Here is a 21,395-nt window from a genome sequence, read left to right as displayed (position 1 = left end):
GATCTCTAACTCCTGGGCTCAAGCGATCCTCCCGCCTCGGCTTCCAAAATGTTGGAATTATAGGCGTAAGCCATCACCCCCGGTGGGTTCAGCGTTTTTATCTACAAGAAAATATTTTGGTGAATGTTACATGTTTTCTAACGGCTGCATAGAAAGGGGTTATCTTTATACAGATAAGAAAAAAATAGCAACCTCAAGGAACACTTCAGGGGGCTTCAGACCCTGAGGGGTGGTCCTATTATACTAAATAAGTACATTTATTAATAAATTCTAGACTGTAGCTTGCATTGAAGACTACGTTTCCCAGCGTGCAGCGTGCTGGCCGTAAGCATTACGTCCTCCATCGCGGGCGCGCAATGCACCTCGGGGATGGTAGTGTTCTGGTGGCCCAGCGGTTTTTAACAGCCCGGGAAGCAACCACCGGAAGTGCCGGCCCTGAGAGGTGGAGTCGGGGTGGCGGCGGCGGCGGCGGTTGCCAGGAACCCGCGTTGCCGCTTGAGATCTGTAATATGGCGGGGAGGAGGAGGAGAAGGCGGCGGCGGACCGAGCTGCGCTCTGTCGGTACCATTTGAGCCATTCGCTTCCTGACAAGGCCCGTGGCGAGGGGAGAGGAGCTGAAGGGGCCGTGGGGGATCAGGTGTGTGCATGAGGAGGGGGCTCGAGCCTCGGCGGGTCCGGGCTGAGAGATGGTCTGGCGAGACGAAATTGGCGCCCTGAGGATTTGAGGGCGGGCTCTGTTGGGCTCCCGGGCCTCAAGCCTCGCCTGGAAAGGCGCCGGCTGTAGGGAGGCGGGACCCCGGGGGCAGCCAGCACCGGTCGCTGAGGTGATGCTCCGATGCTGGCCCCGCTTGGAGGGCCCTCGGTTTGGAGCCTTAAATCGGAGGAGCTGGAGGAGGTGGGCATGGGGCGCTGGGGAGAGGGCAGGGGGTTTTTCCTGGTAAATAAAACTAGGGCCAGAGCCGGAGAACCCCATCGTGGTGATCAAATTTTGGGGGCTGTTTTTCTTCTCCCTCCCACGGTGCTGGAGAGAGAGGCTTCCCCGGGGTGTGCATGGGCCGTTTATGAGCCTCGGTTACCACAACCAAGGCCCTAGGAGCGCTGCTTACTTCGCCTTTGCCACTCTGGGGCATAAGCTTGAGGATAATAAAGTAACTGATTGCCCCTGGAACTGCTAGATGATTCCCATCCTTTGATTCTATTCTGGTTACGATCCAAGCTCCCTACCCCCAGTTTAGGCAAATGGCAGCCATCTCGAGATTGATTTGACGGGGAGAGGTCTAGAGACAGGGAAATGAGGAACCCGTTGTCCCCTTTTCTATAATTTTCAATTCCATTTGAATCCTACGGGGAACCAAGCACTGTCGCTGCCCTCCAGGAATTCATACTCTACTGCTAAAAATCGTCATCATCATTATCCTCTTAATAAGAAAAGCAGTCCCCATTATTTGTTGCTTTCTGCGTGTTCTGCACTATGCTAATTGCCCTACATGCATTAGCTCATTGAATTCTTGCAAGATTCCTTTGAGACGGATACCCTGATCATCCCTCTTTTACAGAGGAGGAAACAGGTGTGGGGATGGTAACTGGCTTGCCAAGAACTTGCAGCTAGTGTGCATCTGAATAAGAAATCTTCCCCTTTACCGCTTCTGCAAGAAGTTTGCGTCTTTGGGGGAACTGATGGGCAAAGAAACACTAGGTTCTGCAAACAAACAAACAAAAAAAAGCAGGATCTGTTCTGTGTTACTTTTACCACTCCTTTCAGTGACATGTCTGGCAGAGCACGGGTAAGGAGCAGATAGGACCATGAGTCTATGGGGTTTGGAAAGAGGCTCATTTGGACAGGGGTCAGTGGTTCTCTACGGTATAAATGGAGAAGACAGGGCGTGTCTGAACCTGCTGTAGCTGACAAATTATTACTGGAAGTGGACCAGTGATGCCTGATGGCAAGGTATAGGGTAATAGATTTGTGGTTGGGGTAGCCTCGTAGTCAAGACTCCCTTAAAATAAAACCTTGCTGACAATGGTAATTGTAGTGTGAAAGGCATCGTGTCCTCTTGCTTAATCATGGGATATGGACTGCTCACTTCTTAAATGGTTACCTTTGCAGTTTAAGAGGTACGAGTTTCTCTGGGAATAGAGCCATGGTGAAATTTCCATTCTCTAAATTCCCTTCTTCCTTGCTAGCTTTGGTGTATAGTCTGCCTTCTTTTTTTCTTCTGGTTTACATTATTGTTTGAGCTTATTATTATTCTTATTCATTTATTCAATACTTTTATCAAGTGCCTGCTGTGTGCTGATACTGTTCTGTATAATGGGGATTCAGTGAACAAGACTGAAAAGGTACCTGTACTTATGGCGCTTACATTTTGGTGGAGGAAGACAGACAAAAATCAAGGAAATAAACACGATAATTTCAGATAGTGGTAAGTGCTATGAAAATTGGGAAACAGCAGGGTAATGTGATAGTGATCGAGACAGAGTTAATTTAGATGGGGTCATCAGGGACGCCTTCTCTGAGGAGGGGATATCCAAGCTGAGACTAAAGGATAAGAAGGATCCAGTCATGCTCTAAGGATCATCTAGTAATTTGTATAATCTCCATATTAGCACTCATATTTGAATGAGTAATGCATTGTCATATGCTGTGTTGTGCTGTAATAATAATATAGTACTATATACATCTGCAAGATGTAGGACATACATGTATTATTTAAGGGATGTGAATAACTTTCTGAAACAATGAGGCATATCTCTATGATGTGGAAAGAAAAATAAAACTATGACCATAAAAGTATTAGATTTCCTTAATACTTTCCCCCACTTCTAAATTTGAATTTAATGCTTTGCTTGCGTATCCATAGAAGATATATTACTTTATTTGTATAATCTATTTACATTCTGTGTATTGCTGAATGCATGGCATGTATTAAAAAAATAAAATATTTGAGCAGAAATGGGGTTGTTAAGAAATAATGTGAGTTGAAACCTAGACTAAAAAAAGGCTATGCCTTAAGGCGTTGTATTGTTTTAACTTTTGCTTTTTTAAAATAAATAAAAGTTTATAAAATAGTCTCACTCACACTGTAGAGAACCATTTGTTCATCATTAGATTCCTACTTTGCATAGATTGAACACAAATAATTACAACTGAATAGTAGGAAGAAATTTTGTTCTTAAACTATGATTAAACTATTTAGTCAAAAATAGCATTATATCTTATTTTTAAATAACCTGAATGTAATTTTGACTATTTTTTTTCCCATTTCTCATTGCACTGTAATTTGTCCCTGATACTTTGGTGTACTGAATTTTTAAGTACTTTGAGGCCTACCAAGGACATATCCTGTTTCATCTTTGCATATCCCACATCATGAATTGAATTTCCCTGCCCTCTCTTTTTTTGTTAAGAAACCAATTCTTTTAAAATGAAGACATAAAGGAACATTATTGTATTATTCATACCCTTGCTGGTTATGATTCTGATAATGTCTTTTTATTTTCCCTTATTTATTTAAAGGAGGTGCCACGCATAATGCTGTGCAAATAAGCAATCAATATTTAATGTTTGCTAAATGAATGAATATGATGCCTAATCCCTGCTGGTTACCTTGCATTTTCATAATCACAATTTCCCAGAAACTGTGAAATTACTGGGATTGTTTTAAGTAGTTTGGTGATGGTTCCAATTTTCAACAATAAAATATAATTAATATCGGAGCCAATCGATTTTCTGTTTTTTACCTCTGACTGAGTTGACTGGTGCCCATGGAGTCCAAGTATAGTATTAAGATAGGCAAATTGAAGCAGGAAGATTGCTTGAGTCTGGGAGTTTGAGACTATAGTGCACTGTGATCGAACCTGTGAATAGTCACTGGAATCCAGTTTGGGCAACATAGTGAGACCCTATCTCTTTAAAAAAAAAAAAAAAGTAACCTTTGAACTTCAAAATAGAAAATTTTTAAAAGTAAATATTCTTTGATTTAAGTAGGCTTTTTTACTACAGTGTTTCTACCGTTGTATGATATAGGTTTTCTTTGTAGAAAGTCCTGTTAAAGAAAATATAATATCCTATTTTACAATCTGAAGTTAGTAAAGGTGTACAGAACTTTGTTTTCTTTAAGAAGGTTATGAATTCTTAGCTAAATTAATCCCATTTAAAGATTGATTTACATGCATTAATATTCAGAAATATTTAATATATCAAGGACATCTTAATTGGACAGGTTCTTGAGGTGAATTACCATACCCAAGAATTAGCTCCTGATTAGTAAGACAATTCTGGGAGGACGAGTTATAGGAATTGTGAATTATAGGGACTCTCTCATGCTCTGCAAACTCTGCCAAATAAGATCTGTTTTTCCCAGTACATTAAAAATAACATTTTTCTCTCTTGTAGTGTGACTGTGGGAAGATGGAGGAGTATGAGAAGTTCTGTGAAAAAAGTCTTGCCAGAATACAAGAAGCATCACTATCCGCAGAGAGCTTTCTCCCTGCTCAGTCTGAAAGTATCTCACTTATTCACTTTCATGGAGTGGCTATCCTTTCTCCACTGGTAAACTTGCTTTGTTTTTAAATGGTTTTTTTCTATAGTGAACAACTAAAAGAGTTCATGGAAAAACAAAAGAAAGGCTTATAAACATTTGAAGAGATGCCCTTATTTAGAATTAGAGAAATGCAAATGAATTAGCATTTTTTACTTACTATTATAGATTGACAAAGAGCTAATAGAACCTTGTGTTCCTTAGACTGTGGAGAAAATGCACTTTTTAATGCACTTTTGCTAAGAGAATCAGTTTATTTTATTTCTAGATGAGTTTGGTAGAATTTAAAAGCATACATAGCCTTTGAGTCAGCAGTTCCATTTTTGGGTGTATCCTACAATTATACTCATACGTCAGCCTAAAGAAGTAAGTAAAGAGTTACATTAGCATTGTTTAAAATAGCAAAGGTTGACGAACAACCTAAATGTCCATCAGTAGTGGAGTAGTTTAACTGTGGTCCATTTTATAAAATCTCTTACATACCATTACAGTAAGGCAGATGTAAATGTTGAGGCATGGAAGGATCTCGATGATCTAGTGTAAAACACTGTGTGCAGCATGCTGTCAGGGGCAGTATAGAGTCATGATTAGAGGTCCAGGCTCTGGACCAGGCACAGTGGCTCACACCTATAGTCCCAGTCATTTGAGAGGCTGGAAGGAAAAGGATTGCTTGTGACCAGGAATTCAAGACTAGCCTGGTTAACATAGTGAGACCTCATCTCTACAAAAACATTTTAAAAAATTAGGCAGGCGCAGTGACATGTGCCTGTAGTCCCAGCTACTCGAAGGCTAAGGTGGAAGGATCCCTTGAACCTAGGAGTTCCAGGCTGCAGTGAGCCAGGATTGCATTATTGCCTGGGCTACAGAGCAAGACCCTGTCCCAAGAGAAGGAAAAAATCTCCAGCCTGGGCTACAGAGCAAGACCCTATCCCAAAAGAAGGAAAAAAAGAAAAACAAAAGCCTAGGCTCTGTAGCCTTCTGGCCTGGTCCAAATCATTGCTTTGCTACTTGCTGTGTAAACTTGTGGCCCATTTTCTTATTTGTTAAATGGGGATAAAATAGTGCCTATCTCATAAGGCTATTTTGAAGATTAAATGAATGTGTAGATATAAAATGGTTAGAATACCACCTGGATCATAAGAGGTACCCAATATAAGTTAACCATTTGGGTTTTTTAAAGGATGGCTATTCCTGTTCTGGGGAGTGGTGAGAGAATATAGGATAATAGGGAAGACACTTCATCATATACTGTTTGATACTAATTGGATATTTTTAAAATGCATATGACTTTATTTTAAATCACAAACTAATATTAGAAAAAAGTGAGCTTTAAATTTATTTTTTGGTATAACAGGAGTTAAGAGATTAATTTTAATTAATTAATTGAATTTTTAAAGACACCAGAGCTAACTGCCAACTTTTTGTAATGAAACTTTCTTTTTTTTTTTTTTTTTGAGACAGAGTCTCGTTCTGTCGCCCAGGCTGGAGTGCAGTGGCCAGATCTCAGCTCACTGCAAGCTCCGGCCCCTGGGTTTACGCCATTCTCCTGCCTCAGCCTCCCAGTAGCTGGGACCACAGGCGCCCGCCACCTCACCCGGCTACTTTTTTGTATTTTTTTTAGTAGAGACGGGGTTTCACCATGTTAGCCAGGATGGTCTCGATCTCCTGACCTCGTGATCCGCCCGTCTCAGCCTCCCAAAGTGCTGGGATTACAGGCTTGAGCCACCGTGCCCGGCCGAAACTTTCAAACATACAGTAGAATTGAAAGGATAGTGCAGTGACCTCCCGTAGATTTACCATTAGATTAAATAATATTTAACATTTTTATCATCTTTGCTTTATTGTGTTTGTGATTTTTATATACATGTATGTGTGTGTGTGTACATATATACATTTTAAAAAATTGCCTAGCTATTTGAAAACCACAAAGACCTAACACTGCTTCCCTAAATATTTTGGTATACATCTCTTAAAAATAAGGACATTCTTATATGTAAAGCCCCAATACCATTATCACATCTTAAGAAGATTAATAATTTTTAATAATATCTAATAATTCTGTTCATATTTAAATTTTTCCATTTGTGCTCAAAATGCCTTTTATAACTTTATTCCCCCAATCTGGATCCAAAGTTCATAATTAATATTTGCTTGTTATGTTTCTTTATTTTAATTTAGAACAGTTCCTCTACGTCTTAAAAACAATTTTTTTTATTGGTTGGGCATGGTGCCTCATGCCTGTAATCCCATCACTTTGGGAGGCTGAGGTGGGTGTATTGCATTGCTTAATCCCCAGAGTTTGAGACCAGCCAGGGCAACATGGTGAAATCTCATCCCTACACAAAATACAAAAATCAGCCGGGTGTAGTGGCGTGCACCAGTAGTCTCAGCTGCTCTAGAGGCTGAGGTGGGAGGACCACTTGAGCCCGGGAGACTGAGGCTGCAGTGAGCCCTGATCATGCCACTGTACTGCAACCTGGGTGACAGAGTGAGATACTATCTTTAAAAAAAAACCAAAACTGTGATACTGGATTTTTAAAGAGACCAGAGTTATTGTCTTGTAGAATTCCTTAGATCTTGGATTTGTCTCATCATTTCCTAATAGTGATATTTAACTTGTTTCTCTAGTCCCTGTAGTTCCTATGAACTGGAAGTGAAGTTTGATAAACAAGTTAAAAGATTTTTGGAATTCTTTGAAGATGGGGCTGGACGGGGTGGCTCATGCGTGTAATCCCAGCACGTTGGGAGGCTGAGACCAGCCTGACCAACATGGCGAAACCCCGTCTCTATTAAAAATACAAAAGTTAGCTGGGCATGGTGGCAGATGCCTGTAATTCCAGCTATGCAGGAGGCTGAGGCAGGAGGATCACTTGAACCCAGGAGGCGAAGGTTGCAGTGAGCCAAGACCCACTGAACCCAGGAGGCAAAGGTTGCAGTGAGCCAAGATCGAGCCACTGCACAATAGCCTGGGCAACAGAATGAGACCCTGTCTTAAAAAAAAAAAAAATGTAATCCCAGCGTTTTGGGGAGCCTGAGACGGTGCATCACTTAAGGTCAGAAGTTCGAGACCAGCCTGACCAACATGGCGAACCTCCTTGTCTACTAAAAATATAAAAATTAGCTGGGCATGACGGCGGTTGCCTGTAATCCCAGCTGTGCGGGAGGCTGAGGCAGGAGAATTGCTTGAACCCAGGAGGGATCAGGATCGCACCACTGTACTCTAACCTGAGACTCCATCTCAAAAAAAAAAATAATAAGGAATTCTTTGGAGATGATGCCCGACACTTCATACTAAATTAATTCAGAAGTTACATAATGTTTAGTTGCCCTCTATTAGTGATGTTTAGTTTGAACACTTGCTTACAGTAGTGACTGCCAGATGGCTCTTTAAAGTACGCATTTTCTTCTCTTGATTAGCAAGTAAATTGTATAATGATTCTTTGGTACCATGCATTAGGAAAAAGTTTTAAAACAACATATTTACCAGCTATTTGATAACATATTGCTTGATTTAATGTGGACCAAAATGTCTGAGGCTTGTTGTATAGGGTCTATGACTCCATCTGTTAGTTATCTATAAGCAAAATCTGATGTTTATGGACCTAATCCACATTTTTATATTGTATTTGATAGGTGAATATTGCAACTTTTGAAATAATTTTTTAATTATATATTTTCTATTTGTGTAAGTCTACGGTAAGTCTTGACTGTTAACAGTGACTTAATTTCCTAGGACTTAATAATTAAGATTGAAATCCATTATAAAGAGATAAAATGCTTAGAACCCTTCCATTTTTTAGGTACGTTATTTTTTTTTTTTTTTTTTTTTTTGAGACGGAATCTTGATCTGTCACCCAGGCGGGAGTGCAGTGGCCGGATCTCGGCTCACTGCAAGCTCCGCTTCCTGGGTTTACACCATTCTCCTGCCTTAGCCTCCCGAGTAGCTGGGACTATAGGCTCTCCCCAACCCACCCGGCTAGTTTTTTGTAGTTTTTTAGTAGAGACAGGGTTTCACCGTATTAGCCAGGATGGTCTCGATCTCCAGACCTCGTGATCCGCCCGTCTCGGCCTCCCAAAGTGCTGGGATTACAGGCTTGAGCCACCGCGCCCGGCCAGGTACGTTATATTTTTACCGGAAGGTAGAGTGAGGTGAAAGAAAAGACGTGTTCTGATTTTGTAGGCAAATAATACATTATCTGTTTCTTTTATCATTAAACCTTTGGACATTTTTTTAGGCAGCAAAGAGTTAAATTGTGCACTGGTTAGAAAATTAAAAGTTGTAGAATCCAATTGACCCAGTAAAATAAGATACTGAACGTGGGCTGGGCGCGGTGGCTCACGCCTGTAATCCCAGCACTTTGGGAGGCCGAGGTGGGCGGATCACAAGGTCAGGAGTTTGAGACCAGCCTGACCAACATGGTGAAACCCCATCTCTACTAAAAATACAAAAATTAGCTGGGTGTGGTGGTGCATGCCTGTAATCCCAGCTATTCAGGAGGCTGAGGCAGGAGAATTGCTTGAACCCAAGAGGCGGAGGTTGCAGTGAGCCGAGATCCCACCACTGCACTCCAGCCTGGGTGACAGAGCAAGACTCAGTCTCAAAAAAAAAAAAAAAAAAGGATACTGAATGTGAAGTAATATTCAAGTCAATATTCAAGTGAAGTAATAAAAAACTCAGCAGTGGCCAAAAGGGCTTTAATTTTATTTCTGTCATTTTAGAACATTTGATTAGTGAACAAACTTTTTTTCTTTTTAACTTTTTGATTGAAAATAATTTACACATAGCAAAATGCACAGATCTGAAGTGTTAAAGTTCCATGAGTTTTGATATATGGCATACACATGTGTAACTCACACCCACACAGGATATTTTCTTCACCATGGAAAGATCTCTAATGCCCCATCCCACTCAGTACCCAGACCACTGTTCTGATTTCTTTCACTATAGATTAGTTTTGCCTGTTGCACATGCTTTTCATCTTTCTGATTCAGAACTTCCCAATTTTATGATATTTTTATCTTGGGAAATAATTACATTTTTATGATGTTTTGCAGCTTAACGTTGAGAAAAGAAAGGAAATGCAACAAGAAAAGCAGAAAGCACTTGATGTAGAAGCAAGAAAGCAGGTTAACAGGAAGAAAACTTTACTGACTCGTGTCCAGGAGATTCTTGACAATGTTCAGGTGTGTAATTTATGCTGTTTCAGTTATAATAAAGAAATCATAAGATAAGCATTGATGATAATTTTTCTGAAATATATTTGCACTTAACTAATTACTAATGTACTTTACTGTTACATTTGAGAAGCTTCATAATTTGTGATTTTCCATTTCAGTTACTCCAAAGAGAATGCACTTGCTTGTTAGTGTTGCCCAGTACTTGAATCAGAGGATATTTACACAATGGAACCATACACTGAATATAATTGCTTATTGTTTGCATTTTGTGACTCTAAAAACATTGAATTCTCAGTGACAAAATGATAGAATTGGGCATTATTGTTTACTCCAAACTAATTAGACTATTGACTAAATGACCTTATTCTCATTCTTTGCTTAAGTAAATAACTGCCCCCATTTTTTTTTTTTGGTGAAAATTCTGCTCTTAGATACACAAAATGCAGTTTAGATACGTTGAATTGTTTAGATGCATCCTGTCTAAAAACTATTTAAACAACACATCTACACCTTGTGCAGTTATTTTTAGATTTGTATAAACAATTTGTTCTGACATGTGGATCATTTTGTACTAAAAAGAAAAACAAATGAATTAGATCGAACAAATAATTTCTACAACATATAGGAGTGTTCTGCTGTGTAACATCTTTTTGTTTTTTCATAATCTTAGGAGTTTGTGGTTTGTCTGTATAATTCGTATTAGACACATGTATAATGAACCTTAAGGGTTCATTTCTCTGTTGGTAGTGTAAACCAAAGAAAATGACTGAGGCGAGTCTCAATCCATTTAGAGGTTTGTTTTGCCAAGGTTGAGGATGTGCCAAGGAAAAAGAGACAAAAGTTGCAGTAGGATCTGTGGCTTGTGCTTTTCCAAAAGAGGTTTTGGGGACTTCAATATTTAAAGGGGAAAGAACAGCAGGAGGGGAAAGAGGAAAGAAAAAAAATGTAGGGTAGGTAGTGAGATAAGTGGTCACATTTTTGTGAGGTTTTGATTAGCACCCACTGAATCCACATGTCACATGTGAAAGGTGGGGGTAGAGGAACAGTCAGCTATGCATTCATCTCAAGCTCAATAAATCTGCATTTTACGTAGGATAAAGTAAACAGAGTAGAGGAGAAGTCAAATATACATTTGTCTCCAAAGGGATGATTTCTAGTCATCTTTGGTCTTTGTCAGTATCTTGTCAGAGTGAGATTCAGCAGAACTCTGGGTTGGTGTAAAGATTTTGGGGCCTACAAAGAATTTCCTTGTGAGCAATTTGCAAGAGAGGCTACCTGGGTAGATAGGTGGCCTTCTGTTTTGCAGCTGTCTGTTTAGGAATAAAAGGAAAGCAGTTTTTGTGTGACTCAGTTCCTAAGCTTTACTTTTTCCTTTGACATGTGATTTTCCATTTCAGTTACTTGAAATCCCTATGTAATGAGTCGTTAGAATCTGATGAAAAAGTCAAAGGAATATATAGAAAGAGAACAATCTAGACACAGTCTGAGAGTTATAGTGACTCTCATTTGACATAGTTGAGTTTGGGGTCCTGAGATCTTATTTCCCTTTCACAGTAGTACATAGTGTGTGGGTAGTAGATTTCATTTTGCAGATTATAATTACTGTCCGTATTAAGTTTAAAAAATGGATTGAGTAGTGCTAATTTAACAATAAGAGGTGGGTTTTTTACTTACTAGATATTTCCTGTGATTGAAACAAAAATGGCGTATCATTTTTGGTCCATGAGGGAAGATAAAATATACTACTAATAAAATTGTTAAAAGAGCATGTATAATGTTGAACTGTAATGAATTAATTACTCAGATAGGAAAATTTTATATAAAACAATTAGATTTCTGCTTCACCTGTAAAACCTAAGATTCTATGATAGAGTTTTTTCTTGTTGTTATTTAGCTTGTCTAACTAAAGGCTCATTTTAGTGACGCAACATAGCTTCCGAATATCACAAATGTGAAATATTTTATATAAGGAAATCATCTGTTTTACTTAAACCTGTGAACATGTTCATGGATTTCGTAAATATGCATCCTTTTTGTTTTATTTTGGTCCTGAGGCTGTGACTAAGTATGTCTTGTACTGTTGATTGCCTAGTACCTGGAAACCTTTTTGCATCTTTTTTGTTTTATTTTGGTCCTGAGGTTGTGACTAAGTATGTCTTGTTGTACTGTGTATTGCATAGTACCTGGAAACCATTACCTGTCTTGGGATTTGTAAGGTAAAATAGGAGAGCCATGTGGTCTAGAAAAAAATAAGCACATACAAAACAACCAAAAAATATTGTAATATTCAGGCTTGTTTTGTTGTTGTTGAGACGGAGTCTCGCTCTTTTGCCCAGGTTGGTGTGCAGTGACGCGATCTCAGCTCACTGCAAGCTCCGCCTCCTGGGTTCATGCCATTTTCCTGCTTCAGCCTCCCGAGTAGCTGGGACTACAGGCACCTACCACCAAGCCCGGCTAATTTTTTATATTTTTAGTAGAGATGGGGTTTCACCGTGTTAGCCAGGATGATCTCGATCTCCTGACTTCATGATGCGCCCGCCTTGGCCTCCCAAAGTGCTGGGATTACACACGTGAGCCACCGCGCCCGGCCAATATTTAGGCTTTTGATGTCTACATTCATATGATAATACAATGATTTTTGCCAGTTTAATATACGGATGTATAATTACCTTTAGAAACCATCGTAGTTCTCTTTTTATTCTTTTGCAAAGTTGGATTATTTAGATACAAAATATCTATTTTTACATTTATTTATTTATTGAGACAGAGTCTCACTCTGTCACCCAGGATGGAGTGCAGTGGTGTGATCTCAGCTCACTGCAATCTCCGCCACCTGGGTTCAAGTGATTCTCCTGCCTCAGCCTCCTGAGTAGTTGGGATTACCAGTGCCTGCCACCACGCCTGGCCAATTTTTGTCTTTTTTGTAGAGATGGGGTTTTGCCATGTTGGCCAGGCTGGTCTCGAACTCCTAGCCTCAAGCAATTTACCTGCCTTGGCCTCCCAAACTGCTGAGATTACAGGCATGAGCCACCTCGCCCAGCTTTAGATATATTTTACATTTCTTTTTCTCATATATGTAGTTGTTCTCATCTTTATCATCTACCAAATGTTTACCTATTTTGGCTGTTCCGAAATTCATTAACAACTTGCTGTTTTAACTAAGCATCAATTAAGCAAATTGAATTTTGTTTTAATGAATTGAGTTTTAAGTTCAAATATTTCTTATTTCTAAATAATTTAAGCTTCATGGCTGGGCTATTGTTTACTACAAATTTCCCTCATTTTATGGAGGGATTTTAGTTAAACTTTGGAGTAAGCATGTGGGTGCAGGAGTCTTATTACTGAATCATTTTTTCTTAATCAGTGTCCTGGACAAGTTAGTTGTTGTTAGAGAGGGAATCATTTATGTAAGACATTTCATTACTTGCTGTTTATTGCATATATTATTATCCTTGGATGATAGTTATCCTAGGAGGAACAGTTGGTAATGTTAATAACATGAATAGAACAATTTAAGGAAAGTGCTTCTATTCCAAGATTAAATTGCACATGGATATATGAATATATCTGTGTGTGTATACACATATATATGTTCATATTTGTATCAGATTAGATAAGTTTCTTTTTATAAGTCTTTTAATAACTTAGGCAGGATGACCAGTAGGTGTTTTTTCAATAATAATTTGAGCCCCCTGTGATACAGGATACCATAGAAACCTGTCATCTTAGTTTTTCTTTATGTTTTGAAATGTCAGAATTCTGAATCTTCAATTTCATTTTAGAAAACAGTGAAATCAGAGACTTTTTGTGCAATGAGGAAATATTAATTTTTAAATTTCCTGTTTCAGGTTAGAAAAGCACCTAATGCCAGTGATTTTGATCAGTGGGAGATGGAAACGGTTTACTCTAATTCAGAAGTCAGAAACTTGAATGTTCCTGCTACAGTTCCAAATAGCTTTCCAAGCCATACCGAACACTCTACTGCAGCAAAGCTTGATAAGATAGCTGGGATTTTGCCATTGGATAATGAGGACCAATGTAAAACTAATGGAACAGACTTAGCTAGAGATTCAGAAGGATTTAATTCTCCAAAGCAATGTGATAGTTCCAATATTAGTCATGTAGAAAATGAAGCTTTTCCAAAGACCTCTTCAGCAACTCCACAAGAAACTCTTATTTCTGATGGTCTCTTCTCAGTAAATGAACAACAGGATCTACCACTTTTGGCAGAAGTCACCCCAGATCCCTATGTAATGAGTCTTCAGAATCTGATGAAAAAGTCAAAGGAATATATAGAAAGAGAACAATCTAGACGCAATCTGAGAGGTAGTATGATGAGAATTGTTAATGAGAGTCATTTAGACAAAGAAAATGATGCTGTTAAAGTGGCTGACTGTGTAAAAGAGAAGGCCCAGTTGACAGGCAAACACTGTGTCTCAGTTATTCCTGACAAACCAAGCCTTAATAAATCAAATGTTCTTCTCCAAGGTGCTTCCACTCAAGCAAGCAGCATGAGTATGCCAGTTTTAGCTAGCTTTTCGAAAGTGGACATACCTGTACGAACTGGCCATTCCACTGTTCTAGAGTCTAATTCTGATTTTAAAGTTATTCCCACTTTTGTTACTGAAAATAATGTTATCAAAAGTCTTACAGGTTCATATGCCAAATTACCTAGTCCGGAGCCAAGTATGAGTCCTAAAATGCACCGAAGACGTTCCAGGACATCATCAGCATGTCATATACTTATAAATAATCCAATAAATGCCTGTGAATTAAGCCCTAAAGGAAAAGAACAGGCAATGGACTTAATTGTTCAAGATACTGATGAAAAAACAAATGGGCCTGAAATTGTGCCAAAGTTACCAATTGATTTAGCAGGAGTTTGTTCCAGCAAGGTTTATGTGGGCAAAAATACATCTGAAGTCAAAGAAGATGTGGTTTTAAGTAAATCAAATCAGGTATGTCAATCTTCAGGAAATCATTTAGAAAATAAAGTTACTCATGGACTTGCTACTGTGGAAGGTCAGTTAACATCCGATGAGAGAGGCGCACACAAAATGAACAGTACCTGTGCTGTGATGCCAAAGCTGCATGAACCATATGCCAGCAGTCAGTGTATAGCAAGTCCAAACTTTGGAACTGTGAGTGGACTCAAGCCAGCCAGTATGTTAGAGAAAAACTGCAGTTTGCAAACGGAACTGAATAAGTCTTATGATGTAAAAAACCCTTCTCCTTTACTGATGCAAAACCAGAATATGAGACAGCAGATGGACACATCTATGGTGTCCTGTGGAAATGAACAATTTTTGGATAACAGTTTTGAGAAAGTTAAACGGAGACTTGATTTGGATATTGACGGTGTGCAAAAAGAAAACTGCCCTTATGTCATAACAAGCGGAATAACTGAACAAGAAAGGCAACATTTGCCAGAAAAAAGATACCCTAAGGGATCTGTCTTCATTAACAAGAATAAAATATTAGGAACTAGTTCCAAAGGTAAGGAATCCTTGAAGCATTTAATACCTGCTATGCAGATGATACCTTTATTTTAATAATTGACATTTTGGGCCAGGCGCGGTGGCTCAAGCCTGTAATCCCAGCACTTTGGGAGGCCGAGATGGGCGGATCACGAGGTCAGGAGATAGAGACCATCCTGGCTAACACGGTGAAACCCCATCTCTACTAAAAAATACAAAAAACGAGCCGGGCGAGGTGGCGGGCGCCTGTAGTCCCAGCTACTCGGGAGGCTGAGGCCGGAGAATGGCATAAACCCGGGAGGTGGAGCTTGCAGTGAGCTGAGATCCGGCCACTGCACTCCAGCCTGGGCGACAGAGCGAGACTCCATCTCAAAAAAAAAAAAAAAAATTGACATTTTTGGGGAAAAAAATGGTCTTTATTCATATAGGCACTTAATTTTATCTTATTAGAAAGCTTATAGTCAGCTACAGTTTATTGCCATTTGATAGGCTTTCTTAAAGATTTTCTTGAGACAAGGTCTGGCTTTATCACCCCAGTTTGGAGTGAAGTGGCATGACTTCAGCTCACTGCAACCTCCGCCTCCTAGGCTGAAGCCATCCTTCCACCTCATCCTCCCAAGTAGCTGGGACTACAGGCTCATGCCACCATGCCCGGCTAATTTTTGTATTTTTTGTATTGTAGAGATGTGGTTTCTGGCATTTGCCCAGGCTGATCTCAAATTTGTGAGCTCAAGTGAGCCTCCCGTCTCAGCCTCCCAAAGTTCTGGGATTACAGGCGTGAGCCACAGCACCCAGCCAGGATTTTCTTTTTTGAGACAGTCTGGCACTGTTGCCCAGGCTAGAGTGCAGTGGCACAAACTTGGCTAACTGCCACCTCCACCTCCTGATTCAAGCAATTCTCATGCCTCAGCCTCCTGAGTAGCTGGGATTTCAGGCGTGAGCCACCATGCCTGGATGGATCTTCTTATTTAAATGATGAAGCTTTCATAGTCCACTTGGTATTATTGAGAATATTAATAATTGGAGGAAACAGTTCTTTTTTTTTTTTTTTTTGAGACAGAGTCTTGCTCTATCACCAGGCTGGATTGCAGTGGCGGGTTCTCACCTCACTGCAACATCTGCTTCCTGGATTCAATTGATTTTCGTGCCTCAGCCTCCAGAGTAGCTGGGATTACAAGTGCGTGCCAGCTGGCCTGGCTAATTTTTATATTTTTAGCAGAGATGTGGTTTTGCCATGTTGGCCAGGCTGCTCTCAAGCTCCTGGCCTCAAGCGATCCACCTGCCTCAGCCTCCCAAAGTGCTGGCGTGAGCCACTGCACCTAGCCCCAAACAGTCCTGCTTGAAACATCACTTACAGTTTTAACTCACTGTATTACTATGAGGTCTTTCTTTTGGACTATGGTTTCTAATGTTTATTTCAGTTTGCTTTTTCATTTTTAGTGCGATCTTCATGTAGTTGGCCCTTCAGTAAACACTTTAAAATCAAATTATTAGATAAAGTATCAGAAATAAGGCTCTGAATAGGTGGTTCAAAAATGGTTCTTTAGGCTGGCACAGTTGCTCATGCCTGTAATCCCAGCACTTTGGGAGGCCGAGGTGGGTGGATCACTTGAGGTCAGGAGTTCGAGACTAGCCTGACTAATATGACGAAACTCCGTCTCTACTAAAAATATGAAAATTAGCTGGGCGTAGTGGTGCACATCTTTAATCCCAGCTACTTGGGAGGCTGAGGCAGGAGAATTGGATGAACCCAGGAGGTGGAGGTTGCAGTGAGCTAAGATTGCACCATTGCACTCCAGCCTGGGTGACAGAGCCAGATTCCGTCTCAAAAAAAAAGAGGTTCTTTATTAATAAAAATTATTTCAGTTTCTTTCTGTTGTATCTATTAACAGCAATTTATTAAAGCACATTTTTCTCCTTCATTACTCCTTACTTTATTGTCATGGTTCATAATTATTTATTACTGATATAGAAGACATACAAATCAAGTAAATTAAGCCCTTAGGGCTTATGGGAAATACAGCGTTGGGTCAGACTGCTTAAAACCTGTGCAACTTTATTTTTTATTTTTAGTTTTTTGAGACAGGGTCTTGCTCTGTCACCCAGGCTGAATTGCTGTGGTGCGATCTCAGCTCACTGCAGGTCTGGGTTCAAGCGATTCTCCTGCCTCAGCCTTCCAAGCATCTGGGATTTACAGGCTTGCAACACCACACCCAGCTAATTTTTATATTTTTTGTGGAGACAGGGTTTCACCATGGTGGCCAGGCTGGTCTCGAACTCCTAGGCTCAAGTGATCAGCCCTCCTTGGCCTCCCAAAGTGCTGGGATTACAGGTTTGAGCCACCAGCCCTGGCCCATCCTGTGCAACTTTATAAGAGCTCTAATAAAAACAGTGACTGTTACCTGGGGAGCCAACTTGGATCCTCCAAGTAGACAGCATAGCAAGGTAAGAGGCTGCCTTAGTGAATATCAGAAGTATATAAGGCCAACAGAGTGGAAATTTCCTTTTTTTTTTTTTGAGACGGAGTTTCACTCTTGTTGCCCAGGCTGGAGTGCAATGGTGCCATCTCAGCTCACTGCAGCATCTGCCTCCCAGGTTCAAGCGATTCTCCTGCCTCAGCCTCCCAAGTAGCTGAGGTTACAGGCATGCGCCACCATACCTGGCCAATTTTGTATTTTTTTGGTAAAGATCAGGTCTCACCATGTTGGTCATGCTGGTCTCAAACTCCTTATCTCAAGTGATCCACCTGCCTCGGCCTCCCAAAGTGCTGGGATTACAGATGTGAGCCACCACGCCCGGCCCATACTTGGTATTTGTACATTTCAACATGTCTTACTACCTTCTACGTAGGAAGCTTGTATTGTCATAATGTTTTCTCTTAATTAGTAACTAAAATATCTGGAATTTTCATGTCCAGTCCTTTTTGAAACCTGAAGCTAAGAAAGCTTTATACCATCAAAGAAACACTTTCTTGGAAAATCAAAACAAGACAAAACTACAAGCTACAATACCAGAGACCCTGGAGGACAAGTGTCAAAAAAAAAATGGTGGTAGGATGCATTTGAGAACCATATCTGAAAGTTAAGTAGAGTCAGGAGAATCTTGTCTGAATGTATAGTCCTGGGTCTGTCATTTCAGATCAGGATGGGATCTGTTGAATGAGTGGGTAAAGGTGATGCAATACAGGTCTTACTTTACTGAGTATCATGAAATAAAAGGAGTGGAAAATGTGAATGTGGTTCAAAGTGGAGACCCAGCTATATCTTGATTGTATGATGTCAGATCCAGGAATACTCTCTTGTCAGAAGGATAATTTAAATTGAATGGTATAAAATATCAGACATTAGACTTGTAGTGAATTTTCTAAATTGAGGAGACATGTTTCTTTTCAGAAAGCGAGGAGTTACTAAAAAGCAAGATGCTAGCTTTTGAAGAAATGCGGAAGAGACTAGAAGAACAGCACGCTCAGCAGTTATCACTACTCATAGCTGAGCAGGAAAGGGAACAAGAAAGACTGCAAAAGGTGAGGAATGTGGGGGGAGATATGACTGGTAAGTGAAATTTAGCCAAGGATACCTATGAATTTTGGTCATGTATAGAATACTTGTAATTTTTTCCTCCATATGTCTTATGGTAAGGGAGTCATTTTGATACATGAATGGTATTTTTTGTCAAAATGTGAAGTTTGATAGTTAGATCCTTATTTAAAAGTAACTGCATAATTTATCGAGGATATTTTATTGAATCCTTGATTTAAAGCTTAATATTTTCAAAAGATATTTTATAAATAGGTGCTAAAGTACACATTCTGCAAGAGTTATATCATAAAAATGACAGTTGTGCTGGGCATGGTGTCATGAGCCTGTAGTCCCAGCTATGTAGGAGGCTGAGGTGGGAGGATCACTTGAGCCCAGAGATTCAAGGCTGCAGTGAGCTATGATTTCGCCTTTGTATAGCCACTGTACTCCAGCCTGGGCAACAGAGGGAGACCCTGTCTCTATAAAAAGAAAAAAAAGAATGACACTTGTTATAATATTATTATAGTTATTAATAATTTATACATTATCACATATTAAATTACATTATAGACTGGGCGCCGTGGCTCATGCCTGTAATCCCAGCACTTTGGGAGGCCAAGGTGGGTGGATCACCTGAGGTCAGGAGTTTGAGACCAGCCTGGCCAACATATAGTGAAATCCTGTCCCCACTAAAAAATACAAAATGGTGGTGCACACCTGTAGTCCTAGCTACTTGGAAAACTGAGGCAGGAGAATCACTTGAACCCTCAAGGTGGAGATTGCCGTGAACCAAGATTGTGCTACTGTGCTCCAGCATGGGGGACAGAGTGAGATTCCTTTTCTCAAAATGAGAGAGAGAAAGAGAGAGACAGAGAGAGAGAGAGGAAGGAAAAGAAAAGAGGGAGGGAGGGAGGAAGGAAGGAAGGAAGGAAGGGGAGAGAAGGTAAGGGAAGGGAGAAAGAAGGAAGGATAATTTGAGGAAGAAAAACTTGAAATAATAATTGCTGATAATTACATGTACTTTTGGCTAAGCCTAAAATGATATCATTTTGGGACATAATTAAAAGGTTTAGCATGTTACAATAAACTGTTCATCTATAGGAAATAGAAGAGCAGGAGAAAATGTTAAAAGAGAAGAAGGCAATGACAGCGGAAGCCTCTGAGTTGGACATTAACAGTGCAGTGGAATTAGAATGGAGAAAAATAAGTGACTCTAGTTTGCTGGAAACAATGCTGTCTCAAGCGGACTCACTCCATACTTCAAATTCAAATAGTTCTGGTAAATATTTAAAAATCCTTTTGCATTTGGGAAAATGATCCTACAGTAAGATATTTATTTGGCACACTATAAGATTATATCTCCTGTTTTCAAATGATTCCATGTCCAACCCTCTTCGCCAGCTGCTTAGTAACCAGTGAAAAATGACAAGATAGGAGATCAAAGACTTGTGAGCAGTTTGTGAGCAAAGAATACCTTTGCTAGGAAAATATCAGGAAATTCGGCTCAGAGCCCAGTCTGATCATTCATGCAGCAGGTGATATACTTCGAGTGAAAACAATTTGCTCTCTCCTGAGTGATCTTGAATTACCTCTAATTCCCTAGTCCCTTTAAAGAGCTTATCTTCATATCTCAATTGTCCTGAGACACTGTTTGTGTTGAAAAGATCCATCTGGTACATAAGCTTTAAAGTCCATAAATATTTTAAGTCGGCAGGTGGGTCAGTTTTGGAGGCAATTGCTATTAATGAGTGTCACAAGTGTTTATTGGGATGTTCTTTGTATTCTAATTATATGACATCAAGTATAATACTATGTGTATGTTTCTCTAGGTTTCACAAATTCTGCCCTGCAGTATAGCTTTGTTTCTGCAAACGAAGCACCATTCTACCTCTGGGGATCATCAACTAGTGGCTTGACTAAACTGTCAGTAACAAGGCCTTTTGGAAGAGCCAAAACTAGATGGTCTCAAGTGAGTAAACTTAATGATACATGTCCATCTATCTATTTATCTTTTCTTAAAAGCTATATTATCTTAGACTGTATAAATGAACACCAATAAACATTGTGTCTGTCTTCTTTCTCCTAGGTTTTTAGTCCGGAAATACAAACAAAATTTAACAAAATAACTGCAGTGGCAAAAGGATTTCTTACTCGTAGACTTATGCAGACAGATAAGCTGAAGCAACTTCGACAAACTGTAAAAGTAAGATTCCTGTAAATTGTTTGTATTTTACTTCTGTCTTAGTTTCTATCAGTCTTGTGACAGCTGAGCTAACAAATTAGTTCAGAACTTAAACACTTTTTAGTCACTGTAATATAGGCAGTTTTAGAAGTCTGTTTGTTTGTTAGGGGAAGTCAGAGACCCCGAACGGAGGGACTGGCTGGAGCCGCAGCAGAGGAATATAAATTGTGAAGATTTCATTTTAATATGGACATATATCAATTCCCAAATAATACTTTTATAATTTCTTATGCCTGTATTTACTTCAATCTCTGAACATAAATTGTGAAGATTTCATTTTAATATGGACATTTATCAGTTTCCAAAATTAATACTTTTATAATTTCTTATGCCTGTCTTTAATCTCGTAATCCTGTTATCTTCGTAAGCTGAGGATATATGTCACCTCAGGACCACTATTGTGTTAACTGTACAAATTGATTGTAAAACGTGTGTTTGA

The 21,395-nt window shown here is 39.7% G+C and overlaps 1 protein-coding gene across 9 annotated transcripts in view; it reads left to right on the top strand.

The window, feature by feature from the left end:
* Positions 1-355: 355 nt before the first annotated feature.
* Positions 356-21,395, top strand: part of CCP110 (centriolar coiled-coil protein 110) — a 30,935-nt gene continuing 9,895 nt past the window's right edge. For 3 of the 9 annotated variants that reach the window (XM_033217870.1, XM_033217872.1, XM_033217867.1), the window contains exons 1-9: positions 356-637; positions 2,281-2,423; positions 4,397-4,552; positions 9,597-9,725; positions 13,568-15,215; positions 18,589-18,719; positions 19,816-19,993; positions 20,544-20,683; positions 20,801-20,917. In XM_033217870.1, coding sequence (XP_033073761.1) covers positions 4,412-4,552; positions 9,597-9,725; positions 13,568-15,215; positions 18,589-18,719; positions 19,816-19,993; positions 20,544-20,683; positions 20,801-20,917 — 2,484 coding nt within the window. In that variant the 5' untranslated portion in view covers positions 356-637; positions 2,281-2,423; positions 4,397-4,411. Of the gene's footprint in view, positions 638-660; positions 896-2,280; positions 2,424-4,396; positions 4,553-9,596; positions 9,726-13,567; positions 15,216-18,588; positions 18,720-19,815; positions 19,994-20,543; positions 20,684-20,800; positions 20,918-21,395 lie in introns of those variants that run through there. The other 6 variants (XM_033217866.1, XM_033217871.1, XM_033217869.1 and 3 more) reach the window with 2 other exon arrangements.

The sequence above is a fragment of the Trachypithecus francoisi genome, unplaced genomic scaffold, assembly GCF_009764315.1.
Source record: "Trachypithecus francoisi isolate TF-2019V2 unplaced genomic scaffold, Tfra_2.0 Lachesis_group10, whole genome shotgun sequence".
In the NCBI taxonomy this organism is placed as follows: Eukaryota; Metazoa; Chordata; class Mammalia; order Primates; family Cercopithecidae; genus Trachypithecus; species Trachypithecus francoisi.
The sequence above is the reverse complement of the archived record's forward strand: the minus strand, read 5'-3'. Positions and strand labels throughout refer to the sequence as shown.